This window comes from Camelus bactrianus, chromosome 9, assembly GCF_048773025.1.
Source record: "Camelus bactrianus isolate YW-2024 breed Bactrian camel chromosome 9, ASM4877302v1, whole genome shotgun sequence".
Classification (NCBI taxonomy): domain Eukaryota; kingdom Metazoa; phylum Chordata; class Mammalia; order Artiodactyla; family Camelidae; genus Camelus; species Camelus bactrianus.
In genome coordinates this window covers 9,659,567-9,678,615 of record NC_133547.1, presented here as the reverse complement: position 1 = coordinate 9,678,615, position 19,049 = coordinate 9,659,567, and the positions used below count along the sequence as shown (strand labels likewise).

General features: G+C 44.2%; 2 protein-coding genes across 2 annotated transcripts in view; both read right to left on the bottom strand.

Moving 5' to 3' along the window:
• Positions 1-2,374: 2,374 nt before the first annotated feature.
• Positions 2,375-15,808, bottom strand: ZNF285 (zinc finger protein 285). The gene is made up of 3 exons (XM_074369469.1): positions 9,611-15,808; positions 7,140-7,265; positions 2,375-5,084 (listed from the first exon to the last, which is right to left on the bottom strand). Exons 2-3 carry the CDS (start codon positions 7,171-7,173, stop codon positions 3,385-3,387), a joined length of 1,734 nt encoding a protein of 577 aa, XP_074225570.1. The 5' UTR covers positions 7,174-7,265; positions 9,611-15,808; the 3' UTR covers positions 2,375-3,384.
• A 1,673-nt stretch (positions 15,809-17,481) lies between these two features.
• The window catches only part of ZNF180 (zinc finger protein 180), a 45,793-nt gene continuing 44,225 nt past the window's right edge, over positions 17,482-19,049 (bottom strand). Inside the window, exon 6 of the mRNA XM_074369468.1 lies at positions 17,482-18,880. Coding sequence (XP_074225569.1) covers positions 17,549-18,880 — 1,332 coding nt within the window. The 3' untranslated portion in view covers positions 17,482-17,548. The remainder of the gene's footprint in view (positions 18,881-19,049) is intronic.

Sequence of the window (19,049 nt, the reverse complement as noted above, 5' to 3'; positions counted from 1 at the left end):
GGATGGCAGAGAAGTTTTCTGTTTTGCCCAAGTCAGAGTTGGTCCCTAGTTGTGGGTCAAGGAGGAAGCAATATTCCAGGATGTAGGTGGTTCGTAGGCAAGCTGCAACTAGTGGTGGGATGCACAGGTGTGCAGGAGGAGGGGTGGTGCCAACAGCATCATCCATTTGGGGAACAGAGGAACCACAGCCAGTGACTACGTACGTGGATGTGTAGAGGGAATGGTTGTGCATGTGTGGGTAGAAAGCCTGGAGTGTGCAAGGCCCAAGTCCAGAGGTCCAGGGGAAGATGTCCTCGCACCCACTGTACCGACCCACTGAGCAGCTGCTACAAACAGCAGGAGACCTCTTCCTCCCGCGGCTTTCTTCTGACACCCTCTACTGAAAGCTTAACATCATTTACTGCAAAGGAGAAATGCTCAGAGCAATTTCTTTCATTATCACAGAGTATGTACTGAAGGGTGAATTTGGAGCTGAAAGACAATGAATTAGTAACTGGGATACTGCCCCTGGACTTAACTGCAACCACTGCCACTCCTGAAGTCCCAGCTGAGGTCAGTAGCTCAGGAAACTTTAGGTTATATAGGCGTCAAGGATAAGGTTCAGCAAGCCAAGGACTGGCCTGAAACATAGCATGATGAGCAGACAGACACAAGGAAGGCCATCTAGTGAGAGGACAGCTGGCTCTCCTATTGGCCCATCTGTAGTAATTACCCATGCAAGGAGCTAACTACAGCCACCATCCAGTGATGGATCAAGCCCATTGCCTTCCATCTCCAGCAGCCTCTCTCTAAAGCAAATCCTCCATTACTTGAGTTGCTTTCCCCAAACAACTCACCCTCTCCAGCCTGAGTTCTACTGGCAATCTATCATGGGGAAAAAACTAAACAAAACAAAACACTGTATAAGAGTTGCTGAGTGTCTAATAACAAAATTGTTACCTCAAGCATGTGAAGGGAAAATAGCCCCGGGACAGCATTTCCCATGTTAGGCGTCTCCCCATATGGGTTCAATCCTCTGAACAACTCTTCAAACAACACTGAAAAGTGAAGTGTAGAGTGGGGGAGGGAGGTGCTTCCCAGTGCTGCTCTGCATTCTAAAAATCTTGTGTATCAATCATGGGTCATACTTTTATATTTTAAAACTTGATTTTTTTTCTCCAAACAATATGTGAAAATTTTTATAGGTCTAGGTCATTTTTAATGGTGTATGTTATTCCATTATATGGGGATACCATAATTTGCTCAATCTCTTATTCCTGAACCTTTAGTTGATCGTAATTTTTATTATTGCAAATATTCTTAGATGTTCCCTATTTAAACCATCTTTTCCAACTTGTGCAATTATGTGTTAAAGATAAATTTGAAGCAGGATTAGTGATTCAAAGGCAATGCTAATTATACGCTTTGATACATATAGACAAAGTTCTCTCCAGAAATGTTATACCTGTTTTTTTCTCCCCCATCAACTTATGTAAGAAAGCTGAATTTTTACTACTCCCTTACTGACACTGAGTTTTGTTCATTGTTCACTACTGCCCACCTGGGTCAGTAAGAAGGTAACACTTCAGGGACGGTTTTATTTGCATCTGAATGGTTGTTCCGTTTACAAACCATAACTAGTATGAAAATGTAATGTACGAAAAACTAGGAATAAAACATGATCCAAATGAAGAAATTTACAAATAAACTAAGATACAAAAAAAAAGAGACATTATTATTGAAGATGAATAAAGATACTGTAAAGGTATCTCCTCCCAAATCCAACTATAATCCCAAACTAAATCACAATTTTGGTGGAAACTTGACAAAATGAGCACCTTCTAAAAACTTCTAAAAACATTATTAAACAACACTGTTGACAAACAGTGGTGTCCGAGTCTGCCAGTGAACACTTTTGCCTTTTTTTTTAAGCCCCACCCCCCACCTTGGCCTTCTGTAAGTTGTTACTCACTTCAGTAAATGTTATTTTTACTTAATTTTATTAAGACGATTTGTAGGACACCATTTGTTAGTTGCATTTAACATGTGCGCTGACAAACTTTTTCACTATACATTGTAGAGTTTTTCAGCTGCACGGGATTTCTTATGTTGATAGACTGCATTTTTGATAAAGCTGTACTAAATGCATATTGTCTGGAATACTTCCTTTTTATGTACACACCAATGAATGAAGATTCTCCCTGAAGAAGTTCTATCTACACCATTTAAATGCCTGCACTGCCACAGAGAGCCTTAAATATCGAAAAATTCTGAACTCTGAATTATAAGGTTGCTTTCTTATGTGGATTCCAGGGAACGTGAAATACGTTGCTATTAAATCCCTCTGTATTAGTCAGCATGGCCTAGGCAATGTTAGTAACAAATAAACTGCCAAAGTCTGAGTAGTGTTAACACAAGAAATGTTTATTTCTCACTTGAAAAAAAAAAAAAGTCCTACACAGGTCAGATTCCATCATTCCAGACTGGGACAAACAGCCTACAATGTGACAGGGAAGAGAAGCCTGGGGGACCTCACAAGATGTCTGTACGGGGCAGGCCTGGAAGCATCTTTTATCACTTTTGCTTACACTCCATTGGTTGGAACTCAAATCACGTGGGCCCTTGCATAATCCCTTGCCAGGATTCCTAGGAAACGGGGTCTCCCTTTGGGCCCAGGAAACAGAGCAAGTCCGATGAATACTTATCTCTGTCTCTGCCACATCCTTAAAATATCACGTCTGTAGAGCTTCTCTCCTGTGTGGAGAATCTTACGGTTTTGAAAACATGAGTATGGACTAATTCTTACCACGCTGGTAGACTAGGTTTCGTTTCTGAGCACGCTTTTTGAATATTCTTCACAGAGAGTATTTTTCTAGTGGGGACTCTTTAAAAGCAAACAAAAACTAAAACACCTAAAGATCATGGCTGGACTGAAGCTCTTGCTATCCTCACCCCAATTAGAATTTCCTGCCCGGGCTCACCTATTCATAGACATTTGACCTCTAACTATTGCCACTGCCACAAATTGTCCCTCTATCAAGAATAACTGTCTTTGCCACCACGGCACATGACCGTTGATGGGAGCTTCTGGGCACTCGCTGAGATCCACAGGAGTTTCCGGGAATGCTCTTTTTTTTTTTTTTTTTTAAACAAATGATCTTTTTTTTCAGAGGGGTTAGATAGGTTTGTTTGTTTGTTTAATGGAGGTACCGGGGATTGAACCCAGGACCTTGTGGATGCTAAGCACGTGCTCTACCACTGAGCCATACCCTCCCCCTGCTGGAATGCTCTTAAGGACCACCTCCTTCAGTGCTGCCAGCTGACATCACGAGTGGCAGTGTCCCCATTCGTTGCTCCTCCCCTGCCCTCTTACTGGCCGAGTAAGCCTCCATCATCTGGAAAACATCAAGTGGCTCCTGTTTTCCTGATGGAACCTGGACTCTCTACATTTATAATGTTTCTGTCCTCTTGTGTAGCCTTGGATGAGTGAGATGGTCCGAGCAATGTATTTCCTGAGCCTGGCCAAGCTCGTGACACGTTATGTCCCATCTCCTCCCTGTGCGCTCTCTGATGGGCAAGAAGGTAAAAGTTCCGACTGAAGCCCTTGCCGCATTCTTTACACTGGTAGGGCCTCTCTCCGGTGTGGACTCTGAGATGAACGTGAAGGTCTGAGTTCCGACTGAAGCCCTTCCCACATGCCTTGCATTTGTGTGGTTTCTCCCTGCTGTGATCTCTCTGATGCAAGTGAAAATAGGAGCTGTAACTGAAGCCCTTCCCGCACACTTGGCAGGTGTAAGGCTTTTCTCCCGTGTGAACTCTCTGATGGGTGTGCAGCACCGAACTGTAGGCAAACGCCTTCCCGCACACGCTGCATTGGTAGGGTTTCTCCCCGGTGTGGACCCGCTGGTGAATGTGCAGGTGTGTGCTTTGGCTGAAGCCCTTCCCGCACTCACCGCACCTGTAGGGCTTCTCCCCCGTGTGCAGTCTCCAGTGGACCTGGAGGACGGAGCTTGAACTGAAGCACTTCCCGCACTCGCTGCACTTGTAGGGTTTCTCTCCAGTGTGGACTCTCTGGTGGACAAGGAGGTTGGAGCTCTGATCGAAGCCCTTCCCACACTCTTGGCATTTATAGGGCTTCTTCCCTGTGTGGACTCCCTGATGGATACGCAGGAGGGACCTGAACCCAAATCCCTTCCCGCACACGTCACATGGGTAGGGCATGTCCCCCGTGAGGACTCGGTGATGGTTGTGAAGAGAGGAGTTGCGCCGAAAGCCTTTGCCGCATTCGATGCATTTATAGGGTTTGTCTCCCGAGGAGCCTTTCTGACTCCCGGGAATGTCTGAGCTCTGTCTGCAGCTCTTAGCGCATGCCTGCCATTCACCAGGTCTCTCACCTGAATGGGGTTTATGATGAACAATAAGATCTGAGCTAGGACTAAAGTCCTTTCCATGCTGGTCACATTTAGATGTTTCTCCTCTGTGGGCGCTGTGATGAACACGAGCATCTGCTTCATCTACAAAGCCCACTGTACAGTTATTACAGCTGAAAAGCTGCATCGCGTGGACCACGTTACTGTGTTTGATTGCTGACTTAATGACCAAGTTCTCCCCACAGTCAGAGATGTATCTATAAGCTCCCTCTTCTTTACATTCTCGGGAATCATCACAATTATCTGAGGTCTGAATGAAGCCTTCATCACACCGAGCACATCCACACAATTCCTCTTCTGTAGGAATTCTCTTATATTTCCCCTGAGAGTTCTGGGGTTCAGTCATCATGTTGGCTTTCTTCCAAGAATCTGGGGTAAGGGCCTGTGTCAGGCCTTTCCAAGCTGTAATGTCTTGATTTTCTAAACTAATGGCATTTATTACATAGTTGTCACGTTCAGAAACCTGAAAAGACACTCCTGCCCACTCTTCACGGAGGGAAATATCTCTTTCTAAATACTGGGGATGACCTCCTTGAAGATTCAAGACGTAATCCTGACTCACAGTGAATTCACTGATCCTTTGTTTCCAAATCTGCCAAAAGTACAGCACTTCTTGTGAGAGGTAACTCAACCCTTTTTCCTGAAGATTCGAAATGTTGTTTTTAATCCTGTCTCCTGTGAGAAGAAAGAGAATTTGGCTAAGCGAACGAGTAAACCATCTATACAAAGGCTGTGAGGAAGTGACGTGGGATGGCGTGAGAAGTTGCCACTGGCTTCTAGTCATATATGAAACAATTAGAAACCCAGTAATTCTGATTTGTGAGCTGCTAGTTAAAAACCAGGTTTTGCAGGGAAATCCTGGAATTCAAAGAAATCTTGGATACAATTTATGAAGGAAGAAATTCACCTCTCTGCTATAAAAGTAGTCGGTAAAAAGCCTTTAATCGTTTTGCTACAAAAGGGAGGGGGAAGGCTCCCATATGATTCATGTAATGTATGTAATAATGGAGTCCTGGACGTGGTGAGAGACAGAGAATCACGAGGACCTTCCAGGATACCGTAGAAGGTTGTGGAAACAAGCAACAACTCCTGTCCCCTGACAATGTCCCTTCCTTTACATCACTGTTCGATAGGGTTAGAACTATCTGTAGGTTTGTGTACAACCTGCACAACTGTACGTGGTGGGCCAAAAGCAGCAGTGGAGGTTGAAATGGGGATAATACAGTGAAATATGAGACTTCTTGTTTATCTTCCCTGAGGTTCTCTAGCTTCAGGAAGAGCTAGAGTCCACCAAGATCCTGCACTCCAATTCCTTTAACTTCTCCTCTTCAAGGTTACTGCAGAGTCTCAAACAGCCATGGCTACGAGAATGGGCTGTGTGGAACTGTCAATGGCCTGGTACCCAGGGAAGTGAGATTGTACTAAAGGGGTCATAACAAACAGGGGGTCGAGGCAGAAGAGGATGGTCACACCCTGGGCACCCAAAATAGGCTTCAAAATGTCACAAATACTACGGTCAAGACCATTTGGACACCGCCTCTGGTTCAAAGTAGCTTGTGAGTCATTTTATTGAGTGACGTGAGTTCATAAAGTGGTGTCAGAGAAGAAGGGAACAGGCTTAAAATGGGAGTTTTTCAACTATTCTGATGGTGCCCACAGTTAAGAAAAGCATTTATACTGTCACCCAGTACGTACACATCGACACAGGCCAGAAACTGAAACAGGTTTATCAACTGATACTTACCTTACTGGGTGCCACATATTCTGACAAATTCTTTCGTGTTCTAGTCCATTGATCTATTCTGTCAACTCTCTATTTTTTAGGGGGGGAGGCAGTAATTAGGTTTATGTAATTATTTATTTAATGGAGGTACTGGGTATTGGACCCTGGACCTCGTGCATGCTAACCATGCACTCTACCAACTTGAGCTTCACCTTACCCCCTAGTCCGTTAATCTATTTTGCTTTTTAAAAACTGCTAGTTAAGACACAGTAACTGGATTTCAGGACTCACCAATGGGGTTGCATCCTGCAGATTTAGACCAAGGAGTGCTGTGTCTGTAATCTCTAGTCATAGCGGTACTTAGCGTCACATGGTTATTGAAAGAAAGCCCAGGGTCTAGAGCCAGACTGGGAAGGTTTAAATTCTAGTTCTTCTTACATGCTCCTAGGCCAGTCACCTGTCTACTCTGTGCCTCAACTGCTTCCTTTGTAAAAGGGAGGCAATAATAGCAAGTCAGCACCTGAGCTGGCATGTATATTGCACTCACTACAGACCAGATCCTAATTTGGTTCCTTTAACACGAGTTTGTTCAGAACTTTGGTTTCTTTCCAAAAGCAACCAAGGGACATGGCCTTGGGAACGTGTGAACTTTCTCAATCTCATTCAGAGTAACAAGAGGAAAGAATGAGAGCTTAAACGTGTGAGGAGGTCAGATTAGGCTCGCCGCCTGCATCAGATGCCCATGGACCAGGGCCTGCAGAGTCAAGGAGAGCTCCCTCACCAACACTTCGCAAGGGGCCACCTGCTCACGTTTATCTGCTAAAACTCATTAACTGCAGGGTGTCATCTGCACATGAGACCCTGCACCTCTTAGGAGTTTTCTCTTTGGTGGCCAGAGTTTCCCTTTGTGTTCCAACTGGAATATATTCTATCTGGTTGGAAGCTGATCGCTTGAGCAAACAGGACCAGGGGTCTGAGGCTTAGTTACAGGGGGTCGTTGTCCTCACCCACTGAGACAAGGTTCTGGAAGTTCTCCAGCATCACATCTTGGTACAGGTTTATCTGGGCCTTGTCCAAGAGTGCCAGCTCTTCCTCGGTAAAGACCACAGCCACGTCTTTGAAGGTCACGGTTTCTAAAACATCAAGCACATGCCACACTCATCATCCACGCAGATGACCCCTGGAAGGCGAGCAAAGTTGGAAACTGTGCCAGTCGTGAAGTTGCTGTCTTTCTGTTCCAATCCTTCACTTTTAAACCACATCTTGTAATGTGAGAGCTGGGACTGCGAATCACGCTTCAAATTTGACAACTAGCTAGATGTTAGGCCCAGACACTGCAGAGTGCTGGAGGGATTCTGCAAAGCTAGGGGAGGACATGGAGCTGGAGCTAGCGAGCCAGGAAATACACACGGATGCCCTACAGCCTGGATGGCACAGACGCTGTAGCAAGGAGGAGTGGAAACTTGTCCCAGCGATCCCCCTTTCCCCTTCTTGGCCGCAACTACAGAGTCTGGGGAAAATAAAACACCCAGTTCCCTACCACCCTTGCAGGTTGGTGGATCCCTTGCCAGGATCCTATGCAGAGACTGCCATAGGGTTCAGGTACAAGGACAGTTCAAAAATAGTAACAAAAGCAATTTACAGACCAATAAATATGAAAGAAAAATCTTCAAATTCTTTCCTTAGCACACAGCACCATCAATGAAGTGCCCTTGTAAGAGCTTGAACCTGAATCTACTCAAGCATCGAGTGCCTCCACTTACGGGAAATACTGTGGAAAGAGGAACACATTGAAGGACACCAAAAAGAAGCGTTTTGGGGATCATCGGGGGGAAATTCTATTATTGTCTGGGTTTTAGATGATACCAAAGAATTACTGGTAATCTCACTGGTCCATTTCTGTTTGTAGAAATACATACTGGAATATATAGGAGTGTGTGGTAAATGAGACTGCTATTTTGAAATATTCTCTCTCATGCTCCCAGTTCCACTAAAGGACCTGACTACTTCCTTGCCCCCTTGACTTTGGATTTGGCCACATGACTTGTTCTAATTCTCAGTGGAGAACTTAAGGGGTCTTGTATGTTTCTGCTTGCTCTCTTGCCTCTCTGCCAACGTCCAACACATCCGAGATTAACCAGGACAAAGCCTTACCACGAGTGGAGTGCCACCAAATACCTATGGCATTGGCTTTGGGGTCAGGCTGCAAGAGCTGAGGAAACTATAGAAGAGGCTGGGAAAATGGTTACCTGGGTGATGCAGCCATGAGACATTTTATAAAACTGTTTCTGGCAGTGACACAGAAGATGGAGGGTGCCCCCAATGAATTTGTTAGCTTGAGAAAGACAGTTTCCAGGCAGAGAGTGAAAGTGTGAGCTCATTTATTTTAGCTGCATATAATCAGGTACTTTTAAGAAAGTGATACATTCAGAAAAGAAAAAAAAAAGCACACTATTAAATAACATGTTCCTTGCATTATTCTTTAAAATCTCTCAAGATGCTTTGGGAAAGCATCAAGAAAAGGGAGAAAGAGACAAATTAAGCAAATGTGGCAACACGTTAACTGTTGAAACTGCACGACAGGTGTTAGATACAGAGGGTCATAGGACTATTTCCTCTTTTTGTGTATTTTCATAATTAAAACATTGTTCATGATTAAAAAAAAAATCCTTGCTCCACTCTGTGATGGTCTTTTTGATGTATCCAACTTGGCTAGACTACAGCCCCCAGTTATTGAATCAAACATTAATCAAGGCGTTGCTGTGCAGATATTTCGTGGATGTGATTAAAGTCCATAATCAGTTGATTTTAAGGGAGGTTATTCTAGATAATTGGGGTGGGCCTGCTTCAATCAGCTGAAAGTCCTTGAGAGCGGAACTGGGGCTTCCCTCAGAGAAGAAGAAATTCCACTTGCCCACAGCAGTTTCATTGGGTCAAGAGTTCCCACGTGCCCTTCCTAAGGGGCTGCCAGACAGCATTTCTGACTTTCCCAGCCCCCACAATTGCATCAGCCAATTCCTTATAACAAATCTCTTAATCTTGATCTCCTACTGATTCTGATTCACTGGTTGAACCCCGACTGATACAAACCCACTCACACCTGACTACGCAGAGCGTGCTCAAGTACACTGACCATGCCCTCTGATGCTGGGGCAATACCAAATCGCTCTAAGAGTTTCTGACCGCTCACTCTTGATTTCTGTACTTGCCTCTCGTGGACCAGTGACAAGCAGCTCACTGACTGGCACTGGAATGCAAACTGCACTTGGAGCAGCACTGAACCAGACATCCTGACATCCTTGAGCCTGTTTCTTCGTTTCTCCAAACACTGCCTCTCACAGCTTGTTATAAGGAAGGTAAAGTGCCTACCACGTAGTAGTCGCTCAAAAATTTCTGACTTCCATTATGAAAACAGAGATAATCCAGCTCCTCAGAATGGATGTGGCATTTAAGAGAAAGGAAGGAAACTTAAACTCACCTGGAACTTAATCATACTGTCTTCTTAGAAAGGGCAGGGGCCAGAGAAGGCAGCAGAACTGCAAAGGGGAAAGAACCCATGAGACCAAGGGTTTCCCAAGTTGTGGATGAATATTGGTTCCTTCTGATCTGGACATTTTTCTCACTCAGGTTACCCCATTTGACTGGGCTGTTTATCTCCTGTCTGATAAACCCTGTAAACCCAGTGACCTCTGGCCTTTGAGGGGAAACTTACTGTATACAGTTGCTGCTTTGGGCGCTGTGGAAACTCCCAAGATTAAGAGATTCAAAACCAAAAACTATGTCTCTGTCCTCTCAGTTGGTACTTCTTCAACCTCCTGGGGTAAAGAACCTGTTTCATGTTATTTTCATTTTTATTTCCAGCCTGTCATGGACTAATCTTTTGGTAAAATAGAGTGAAAAAGAAATTTTTAGAAAAAGGAAGCAAAAAGGCATACAAATTAGAAGTCCAATTTTTAAATTACTGGTTTAATCAATCATACAGTGACTGGAATTGCTACATAGATTTTTAAAGGTTTACACTGAAGTTCTGAAATAATCTGGTCACAGACTGCTAACAGTTAATTCTCTGACTGGCACCGGTTTGCTGGCCACCCTTTGAAGCCTCGAGTACCGCCCAGGGTGACAGATTCAGGTTAATGGGATATGAAATATCCCAATCCTTGGCCAGTCCTTGGACTCTTTCCCCTCCTTTCCTGCCTTTAAGAGACAGCATGAATCACCCTTACTCTGGGCTTCAACAAAGATCTCTTCAACTCCTCAGGTCAGTGCGAGTCACATTGTTTTATAATAGTTAAAATCTACCAAGAATTATTTCTCCCTAACCCTGTCAAGAGACCCTAAGTCCTGAAGGAATAACCAAGGCTTAGTCTTTTAGCTGCTTTAACTGGTGAAGATCCCACTATTTCTCAAACAGGCACCAACGTTTCTTGACATTAAAAAATGCATAAAAGGAATCGCTCTCATACACTAGGTACGTGCGCAAACACGCCAGGCTCCCCTCTTCCAGAATCTGCTCTCTCCTGAGAGCCAGCAGTGGGGCAGGTTGATTGACACGCCCACATATACACACATGCACCCACATACACCTATGTGGGAGGGGGTTTGGTTTCCTGGACTTCTGGATTCGGGCCCTCCCTGCCTTAAAGTCAGAGTCCTGGTAGGAACAAGATGGCATGTCCAGATTAGAGAGGAGTTTAACAGATGACTTACATTGCTGTGGGCTGGGTGTCAGGAAATCACAGGGGATAAGGCACTGCCCTGGAAGTGACAGGAAGATGCTACGACTGCACCTGGGTCTGAAGGGGCAAGGGGAGACTGGAACAGAGGGCTGCGTGGACAAGGCTACCTGAGGAGCTGTAACTTTTTGTTGAGAAGCGCAGCCAACCTGGGGCAACCCAGCTGAGAGAGAACTGGGGGACAGGACACCCCAGGTCACTTGTCTCCCTCTCTCCAAGTTCTCCTGTTGTGACTGCCCATTGGCCAAAGACAAGCAAGGCCAGAGGGCAATGGCGGCCTCTCAGGTAGCAGGTGGAAAGTGGAGAGTGGATCTGGAGGTGGGAAGCCAAAGATACGCAGCACATGATGCCTCCAGACCCTTGCTTTTCAGAACCTCCGACACTGTGGGTGGGACTGTAATTTAGTGCACCCACTCTTGAAAACAGTATGGAGAGTCCTTGAAAAATTAAAAATAGAATCACTATATGATCCAGCAGTTCCATTCCTGGGCAAATATCCAGAGGAAACTCTAATTCGAAAAGATATGTGCACCCAATTGTTCATAGCAGCACTATTTACAATAGCCAAGACATGGAGACAATCTAAATGTCCACCGACAAATGACTGCATAAAGAAATTGTGGTGTGTGTGTGTGTATATATATATATATATATATATATATATATATATATACACACATGATGGGATACTACTCAGCCATAAAAAATGAAATAATGCCATTTGCAGCAACATGGTTGAACCTAGAGATTATCATACTAAGTCAGACAGAGAAAGACAACTATCATATGCTATCACTTATGTGTGGAATCTTAAAAAATGACAAAAATGAACTTATTTACAGAACAGAAACAGACTCACATAGAAAACAAACATATGGTTACCAGGGGGAAAGGGAGTAGGAAGGGATAAATTGAGAGTTTGAGATTTGCAGATACTATTACATATAAAATAGATAAACAAGTTTCTACTGTATAGCAAGCACAGGGAGCTATATTCAATATCTTGTGGTAACCTATAATAAAAAACAAATGTGTATATATATATATATATATATATATATATATATATATATGATTAAAACATTATGCTGTACACATTGTAATTTGACACATTGTAAACTGGCTATATTTCAATTATAAAAAAAAAAAGAAAGAAAGAAAAGGAAAAAAAGAAAAGAAAAGAAGAATGGACAAACAGTGGCAAGAGAGGGAGCAGGAAGAGCAGTTCAGAGATTATCACAGAAGCCCAGCCAGGGATGCTGGTGCCCTGGAGCAGGGCACTAGAAACAGAAGTAGTGAGTTGTTGGGTTCTGCATTTATACTGGTGATACAGCTAACAGGATCTGCTGACTGTTACATGTGGGCTGGGAAAGACAGCCAAGAAAGGAAGCTTTGCCTCAGTGACTGGAAGGATGGAGTTGCCATTTACAGAGGTGGGGGAAGACCAGAGGAGGGGCAGGTTTTGGAGGGGAGGTTCAAGAGCTCAGTTTTAGAAATATCAGGTTTGAGATGTTGAAAAATACACCTATATTTATAGAGAAAGAAGAAAAAAATTATCCCAGTCAAAAGACACAAAAGACATAAAAGACATAAATTACCTACGAAACAATTTCATTAAGGAAGAAAATTACAGAATTTTATTGAAAGGCCTTAAGCCCTGACTGCACTTTGGAGCTCATAGTGTCTCCCCAGGCATAGAGGTCTAGTCTGAGGGAGAATTCCCAAGGTCTGGCCCCGCATACTATGCGCAACTAAGAGTAACACCCAATCTTTCTATGCTTCAGGCACTTCCTAGATAGTTAACTGGAAAATTGTTTCACAAATATTTTATTATGGAAATTTCTACCGCACAGAGGTAGACAGAATAGTTTAATGAACCCCCATGCACCAATCACAGGGCTTAAACAATTAACACGTGGTCACTCTTGTTTCAACTATCCCTCTCCCTGTTCCCCACATACTCACATACTATTTTGAAGCAAATCCCTGACGTCATATTATTTCGTCCATAAATATTTCATTAAGTAGCTCCAAGAGAAGGAAACAGTTTAAAAAATGCTAATATCACACCTAAAATAACTAACATTAATCCTTTAATTTTATCCAAGGCAGAGTCAATGTTCAAATTTGTTAACTGCAATTTAACAATTTACAATTTGCTATGTGTTTTATAATCCTCAAAGATTACACTTCCTGGCTCACAGCACGCGAGGTGAATACGGGTTAGTAATTTAGAGCAGTTCTTTTCGAATTGTATTCAGAGACATACTCCAGATTTATTACTAGGGAGAGGAACGAGCAGTCCGAGCCGTCCCCCAGATTGGAGATGAACTAATTCCTCTCTCCATTCAGGGAAGCAAGGCTCAAACCAGTATCTCCAAAATCTGAGTCAAAGCCCCCCCTACCCCGGCCTGGGTCCCGAGATGCGCGTGCCAAGACCGACACCAGTCCCGACCCGCGGCTGCACACATTGTCCATGCCATTACCCCGAAACCTGCAGAGGCACCACCTGAATCAGTCCTTGCAAACCTAGTGCAAGCGCTCCACACCCCATCCCACGGAGGCCGGGCGGGACCCCTCACCGCCCCACCCCGCCAAGGAGCCCTTTCATCAGTCACCAGTCCCCGCTTCCAACTCCTCGTACTCCAGTCCACAGGGCCGGGATATAGCTGCACACCCTTCACCTCCATCCCCCGCGACACCTCGGAAGGGGCGCGGTCCACGCTAAACTTACCTCAGCGCCAGAAACAATGCCGCCCACTGCACGCGTCCGGGACCATTGCGCATGCGCAAGGAAACGTGTGACTACAATCCCCAGAAGCCCCTGCGCGGCAGCGGCGGCCACGCCAGGTTGCCCAGGGGTGCACGGTGCCGCTGGGGCCACCCGGACTCTGCCTTTCTAAAATAATAATAACAATGACAATAGCGATAAAACAATAGTGAAATGTTAATAACAAATTTTTAAAAAATCACTCTCTACCCGTAATGAAAAAGGAAAGAGCACAGTCAGTATCTTACTACTTGGAAATGAACTCGTTACCATATTGGTGGAAATCTTTGCAGATTCTTCTGTAGACGCGTCCTTTAGTTATATAAGCATGCAAATTGTCAATGAAAATTTACTTACTTATTTTTTTTTCGCGGTTTGTTTCCATTGCAGGGGACTTGAGAACTGACATAACCCTGTAAACAGGATTTTTTCCCCTTTGGAGAAGCAGAAAGAAGTAACAACTAGCAAGTAGCTGCTTTATTATAAGGGAATACTACGAGCCTGGCGTTCTCTTTAAAGAGGCATGTTTCAACAAATTTCGAAAAATTGGGAAGTTTTCAGATTCTCTTTGAGAAGTCTCTCTTGGGACTTATGCTTTTTTCGCAGTTTAAGATTCCTATTACAGAAAACATCTTTTTGATGCCCTAGATTTAAATGGGGATTCAAATTGAATTGGGCCCTAAAACCGAATAAAGATTACACTAGAGCCCTATAATTCTAGCCTATAAGGAAAGCACCAAAAACAAACAAACAAACAAAATGGATGAGAACAATCTCTGGCAACTCTAGACCTAGGCTAGACAGATAATTAAAGACCCTCATCTGCAAACGGTTGGCAGGAGCTGGAGTAATAATATCTAACTATAGTTTGACATTGCAACTTGGGGCATAAAGAGGGAACAGTAAAATGCTTTTGGCCTGTCTCTTGTCTTTTGATGCCTCGACATTTCAATTTCACCGTGATTTAAAAAAAAAATCTAGTAAACTCTGCCACAGAGATGAGAGTCATCCTTGATTTTGGCAGATCCTAACAGTTTATTTTATGGGATAGGGAGGAGGATGTTTTAATGTGCCTCGGTAACATCTGTAATAAATACCTAGATCCTCTACCTTGGAGTCAATTTATTCTCTTTGAGCCCCTCTTCTCTGATCTCATCTTCTATTACTTTCTCCCTTGCCCATTCTGGTCCAACCACACTGGGCTTTGTGCTGTCAAACCTGATCGCTGTTCCCCCTGCTGGTATGTTCTTTTCCCCAAAGGCCCCAAAGGTAACTTAACTGTCTTTATTCTTTGCTCAAATGTCACTCTCAGTGAGGTCTATGGCACTCCCATTTAAAAGTGCAAAGGCCCCTAGTAATTCTCCACCTGCCTTACTCCACCTTCCCTTTCGCTTCTTGGTACATATCACCTTCTAAAATACAGGCATACCTCGTTTTATTTATTTTTTTATTGCCCTTCACAGATGTTGCAGGGTTTTTTGTTTGTGTTGTTTTTTACAAATTGGAGGTTTGTGGCAACCCTGCATTAAGTCTATTGATGCCATTTTTCCAACGGCATTTGCTCACTTCGTGTCTCTCTGTCACATGTTGGTAATTCTAGCAATATTTCAAACTTTTTCATTATTACTCTACTTGTCATGGTGATCTGTGACCAGTGATCCTTGATGTAACTATTGCAAAAAGATTACAACTCGCTGAAGGCTCAGATGATGGTTAGCATTTTTTTTGTAGCAATGAAGTATTGTGAAATTAAGGTGTGTACATTGTCTTTTAGACATACTACTACTGCACTTAATAGACTGCAATATAAACATCACTTTTATACACACTGGGAAACCAAAAAAAAAATTGAGTGACTTGCTTTATTATATTTGCTTTATTGCACTGATTTGGAATTAAACCTGCAGTATTTCCAAGGTCTGCTTATAACTTAGACTCTTTTTCTGGCAGCCCTAGGCAGCAGAAGGGAACTCAGCCCAGGCCGTGCCTTGGGTCACGAGTCACCCACGTGCAGCAGTCAGACTGCAATCATGGTCCACTGTCCTCCACAAAGCTAGGCTTGTGGGCTCACTGGTCCCAGGGGCCAGAGTGTAGCACAGGAGTGCCAAATTGGTCCTCCCAATTATCCAGACCACCTCATCTCCTACCAGCCAGCAAAAATGATGCAGCCTCTGAAAGTATCTAAATCACAAATTTCATAGTTCGTGTATACCTTGTATTTTGGTACTAGGGGCTAAGTGAATGGTAGAAAAAGCAAAAAATACATAGAGGTTATAACATAGATCTTTGACCAAAAAAAGATCGTCCCAGCAGACTAATTTTTAAAAAATAGGTAGCTTTACTATTGTTATAAAATTGATATATGCTCTTTATAATAAAAATATGTAAAAGTACATGAATGCACTGCAAACACAGTATTCCATCTGCTAGAAATAAGCAGTTATAATACTGACCTTTCACACATCTTTTCCTTTCTCTCTCTTTATAAACACACACACACATTAACGAAATGGGGTTGTAGTATAATTACTGTTTTACAAATTCCTGGTTCACTAGTTTGTGAGCAACCTTCAATGTCATTACAGGTATACCTAAATATTTTTAGTGGTTTCTCCTTGTTTACATGTGCTTTAACTGATTAAAACTGGAGCATCAAGATTTGTGGGTTTTTGCTGGAGTAAGACGATGCTATTAAACCTGGCCATCTACATACATCTTCTCCCACATGTACAACTATCTCCCAAGTATAAATTACTACACACTGACTGCTACTTCGAAGTAGAGGTTATACAAATTGAACTTGACACACTGACAAATTTTCAAAAAAGACAACCTATTTTCAGTCTCACCAATAAGTGCATAAGAGCTCATGTTTCCACAGATTCGCACTGATGTGGCTTTGGTGAATCTGTTTACCACTGCTATATTGACGAGTTAGAAATGGTATTTCTGATTTTTTTAAATGTTATAATATTTGTCTTATAGGTTAAAAAAAAAACCCCAGTATGAAATGAAATGGTAAAAATACTGTATTCATGATAGCAATAAAACAAAATCCTAGAAATATACTTAAGAATATTCAGAAGCTAATTTTCAAATCTCTAAAATAATATTTCTGAAGGCTCATTTAAAATACTTTAGTAAGTAGAAACAAACAGCATCTTCAAATGGAAAAAAAATCAGAATTTCAATGATGCAAGTTCTTCCCAAATTAACCTATAAATTCAATGCAATGCCAATTAAGAGCCCAGATTTTGTTTAAAATGATAAAATACTCCTGCAGTTTACATAACCTCTCTCTGACAGCAGTTTCTCTCTAGGAGATAAAATACAATCACAGAAACACGATGATAGTGTGTTGGAGACACGTTACCCAGACCTGCCAAGAGAGCATCTATCCCTGAAACCATCCATGGCCTAAAAGTGACTTGCCTCAATGAATGTTAGTATCATCTTTTAATTTTTATAAAACTGCTTTCTAAAAGGTATGTACAATATTGCTTTGAGTAAGGGGACAGTTTTTTCCTACACTTGTCCCGTTTGTAGGTATTTCTCCCGACACGGAATCTGTGTCCATAATCTGCCCCTTCGATATATTCTTACTAGTCCTAGCATTTGTAAAAACTCCCTTCTGGGCCACCTGTGATGAATGTGATGTTTCTCTTTTTCCCTGAAACCACTGCCACATCATTTCCTTAGGGACTATTCCGCTATGCAAGAGACTCTGGAAGACTGGAGTTTGTGAAGTTTGTGCCTGAGTGCTTTCCCTGTTTACCAAACTTCCAGATCTTCCTTCCTGTGCAGACCAGCCTCTACTGCAGCCCTTCCAACACATCATGTCTGTATCAATTTTCTCCTGTGTTGGCTCTGGATGAACAGAAAGTTCTGAGGTCTACCCGGAGATCTCCACTCACACCTGCTTACAAGGTTTCTCGCTTAAGTGCACTTGCTGATGATTCCGCAGACCTGAGCTATAGCTGAAGCCTTTCCCACACTCCGTGCACTTGTAGGGCTTCTCTCCAGTGTGGACCCTCTGATGAACGTGAAGACAGGAGCTTCGACCAAAGCCCTTCCCGCATTCCTCACATTTGTAGGGTTTCTCGCCAGTGTGGACCCGCTGATGACCTTGAAGGTGTGAGCTCTGACTGTAGCCCTTCCCACACACGTCACATCTGTACGGTTTCTCCCCCATGTGCACTCTCTTATGACTGAGGAGACCTGAGCCGTACCGGAAGCCCTTTCCACATTCGTAACAAATGTAGGGTTTCTCGCTGGTGTGCAGTCTCTGGTGGGTGCGAAGATTTGAGCCATAGCTGCACCCCCTGCTGCACCGATCACACCTGCAGGGCTTCCTCCCCATGTGGACTCGCTGATGTTTGTGAAGACTTGAGGTGCACCGAAAGCCCTTTCCACACTCTTCACACCTGTGAAGTTTCTTGCCCGTGTGGACCCTCCAGTGGATAAGGAGTCCGGAGCTGTGACTGAAGCCTTTCCCACACTCCGCGCATTTATACGGCTTCTCCCCTGTGTGGGCCCTCTGGTGGATGAGGAGGTCGGAGCTGTAAACGAAGCCCTTCCCACACGTGGCGCAGATGTAGGGCCTCTCTCCCGTGTGGACCCGCCGGTGGCTGTGAAGGTCGGAATTCTGCCAGAAGCCTTTCCCACACTCGGCGCATCTGTAGGGCTTCTCTCCCGTGTGGACCCTCTGGTGGACGTGGAGGTCTGAGCTTCGGCCAAAGCCCTTCCCACACTCACACTTGTAGGGCTTCTCTCCTGTGTGCAGTCTCTGATGTGCGAGGAGCCCTGAGCTGTAACTGAAGCTCTTCCTGCACACGCCACAGTCACAGAGGCACTGCCCCGTGTGAGCCCTCAGGTGAGCCTGCAGGTACAAGCTGTGACTGAAACCCTTGTTGCACTGGTCGCACTGGTCGGGTTTCTCTCCAGCGGGCGTTGTCTGATGACTGCTGAGGTGGGAGCTACAGCTGAATCCCCTGCAGCGTTCCGCACAGCTGTAGGGTTTCTCCCCGGGGTGGACGTGCTGATGCTTATGTAACGCGGACCTGGCGCAGAACCCTTTGCCGCACTCGCTGCACGTGTAGGGCTTCTCCCCCATGTGCAGCCGCTGATGGACCTCAAGCACCGAGCTGTAGCTGAAGCCCTTCCCACACTCGCTGCATTTGTATGGCTTCTCTCCGGTGTGGACCCTCTGATGGACCAGCAGGTTGGAGCTCTGCCCAAAGGCCTTCCCGCACTCCTCGCACTTATAAGGTTTCTTTCCTGTGTGCACGCCCTGATGGATGAGAAGAACTGATTTGTACCTGAACCCCTTCCCGCATACCTTGCATGTGTAGGACGCGTCTCCTGCCGGGACCCTGGCACGGCCATGAATGCGTGTGTTCTGCCCGGAGCCC

Coding starts and splice junctions, on each gene's coding strand:
- ZNF285 (XM_074369469.1), bottom strand. CDS start 7,173: ATGCTGGAGAACTTCCAGAACCTTGTCTCAGTGG. Junction 5,085..7,139: donor CCAGAACCTTGTCTCAGTGG/GTGAGGACAACG, acceptor TTCTTCTCACAG/GAGACAGGATTAAAAACAAC.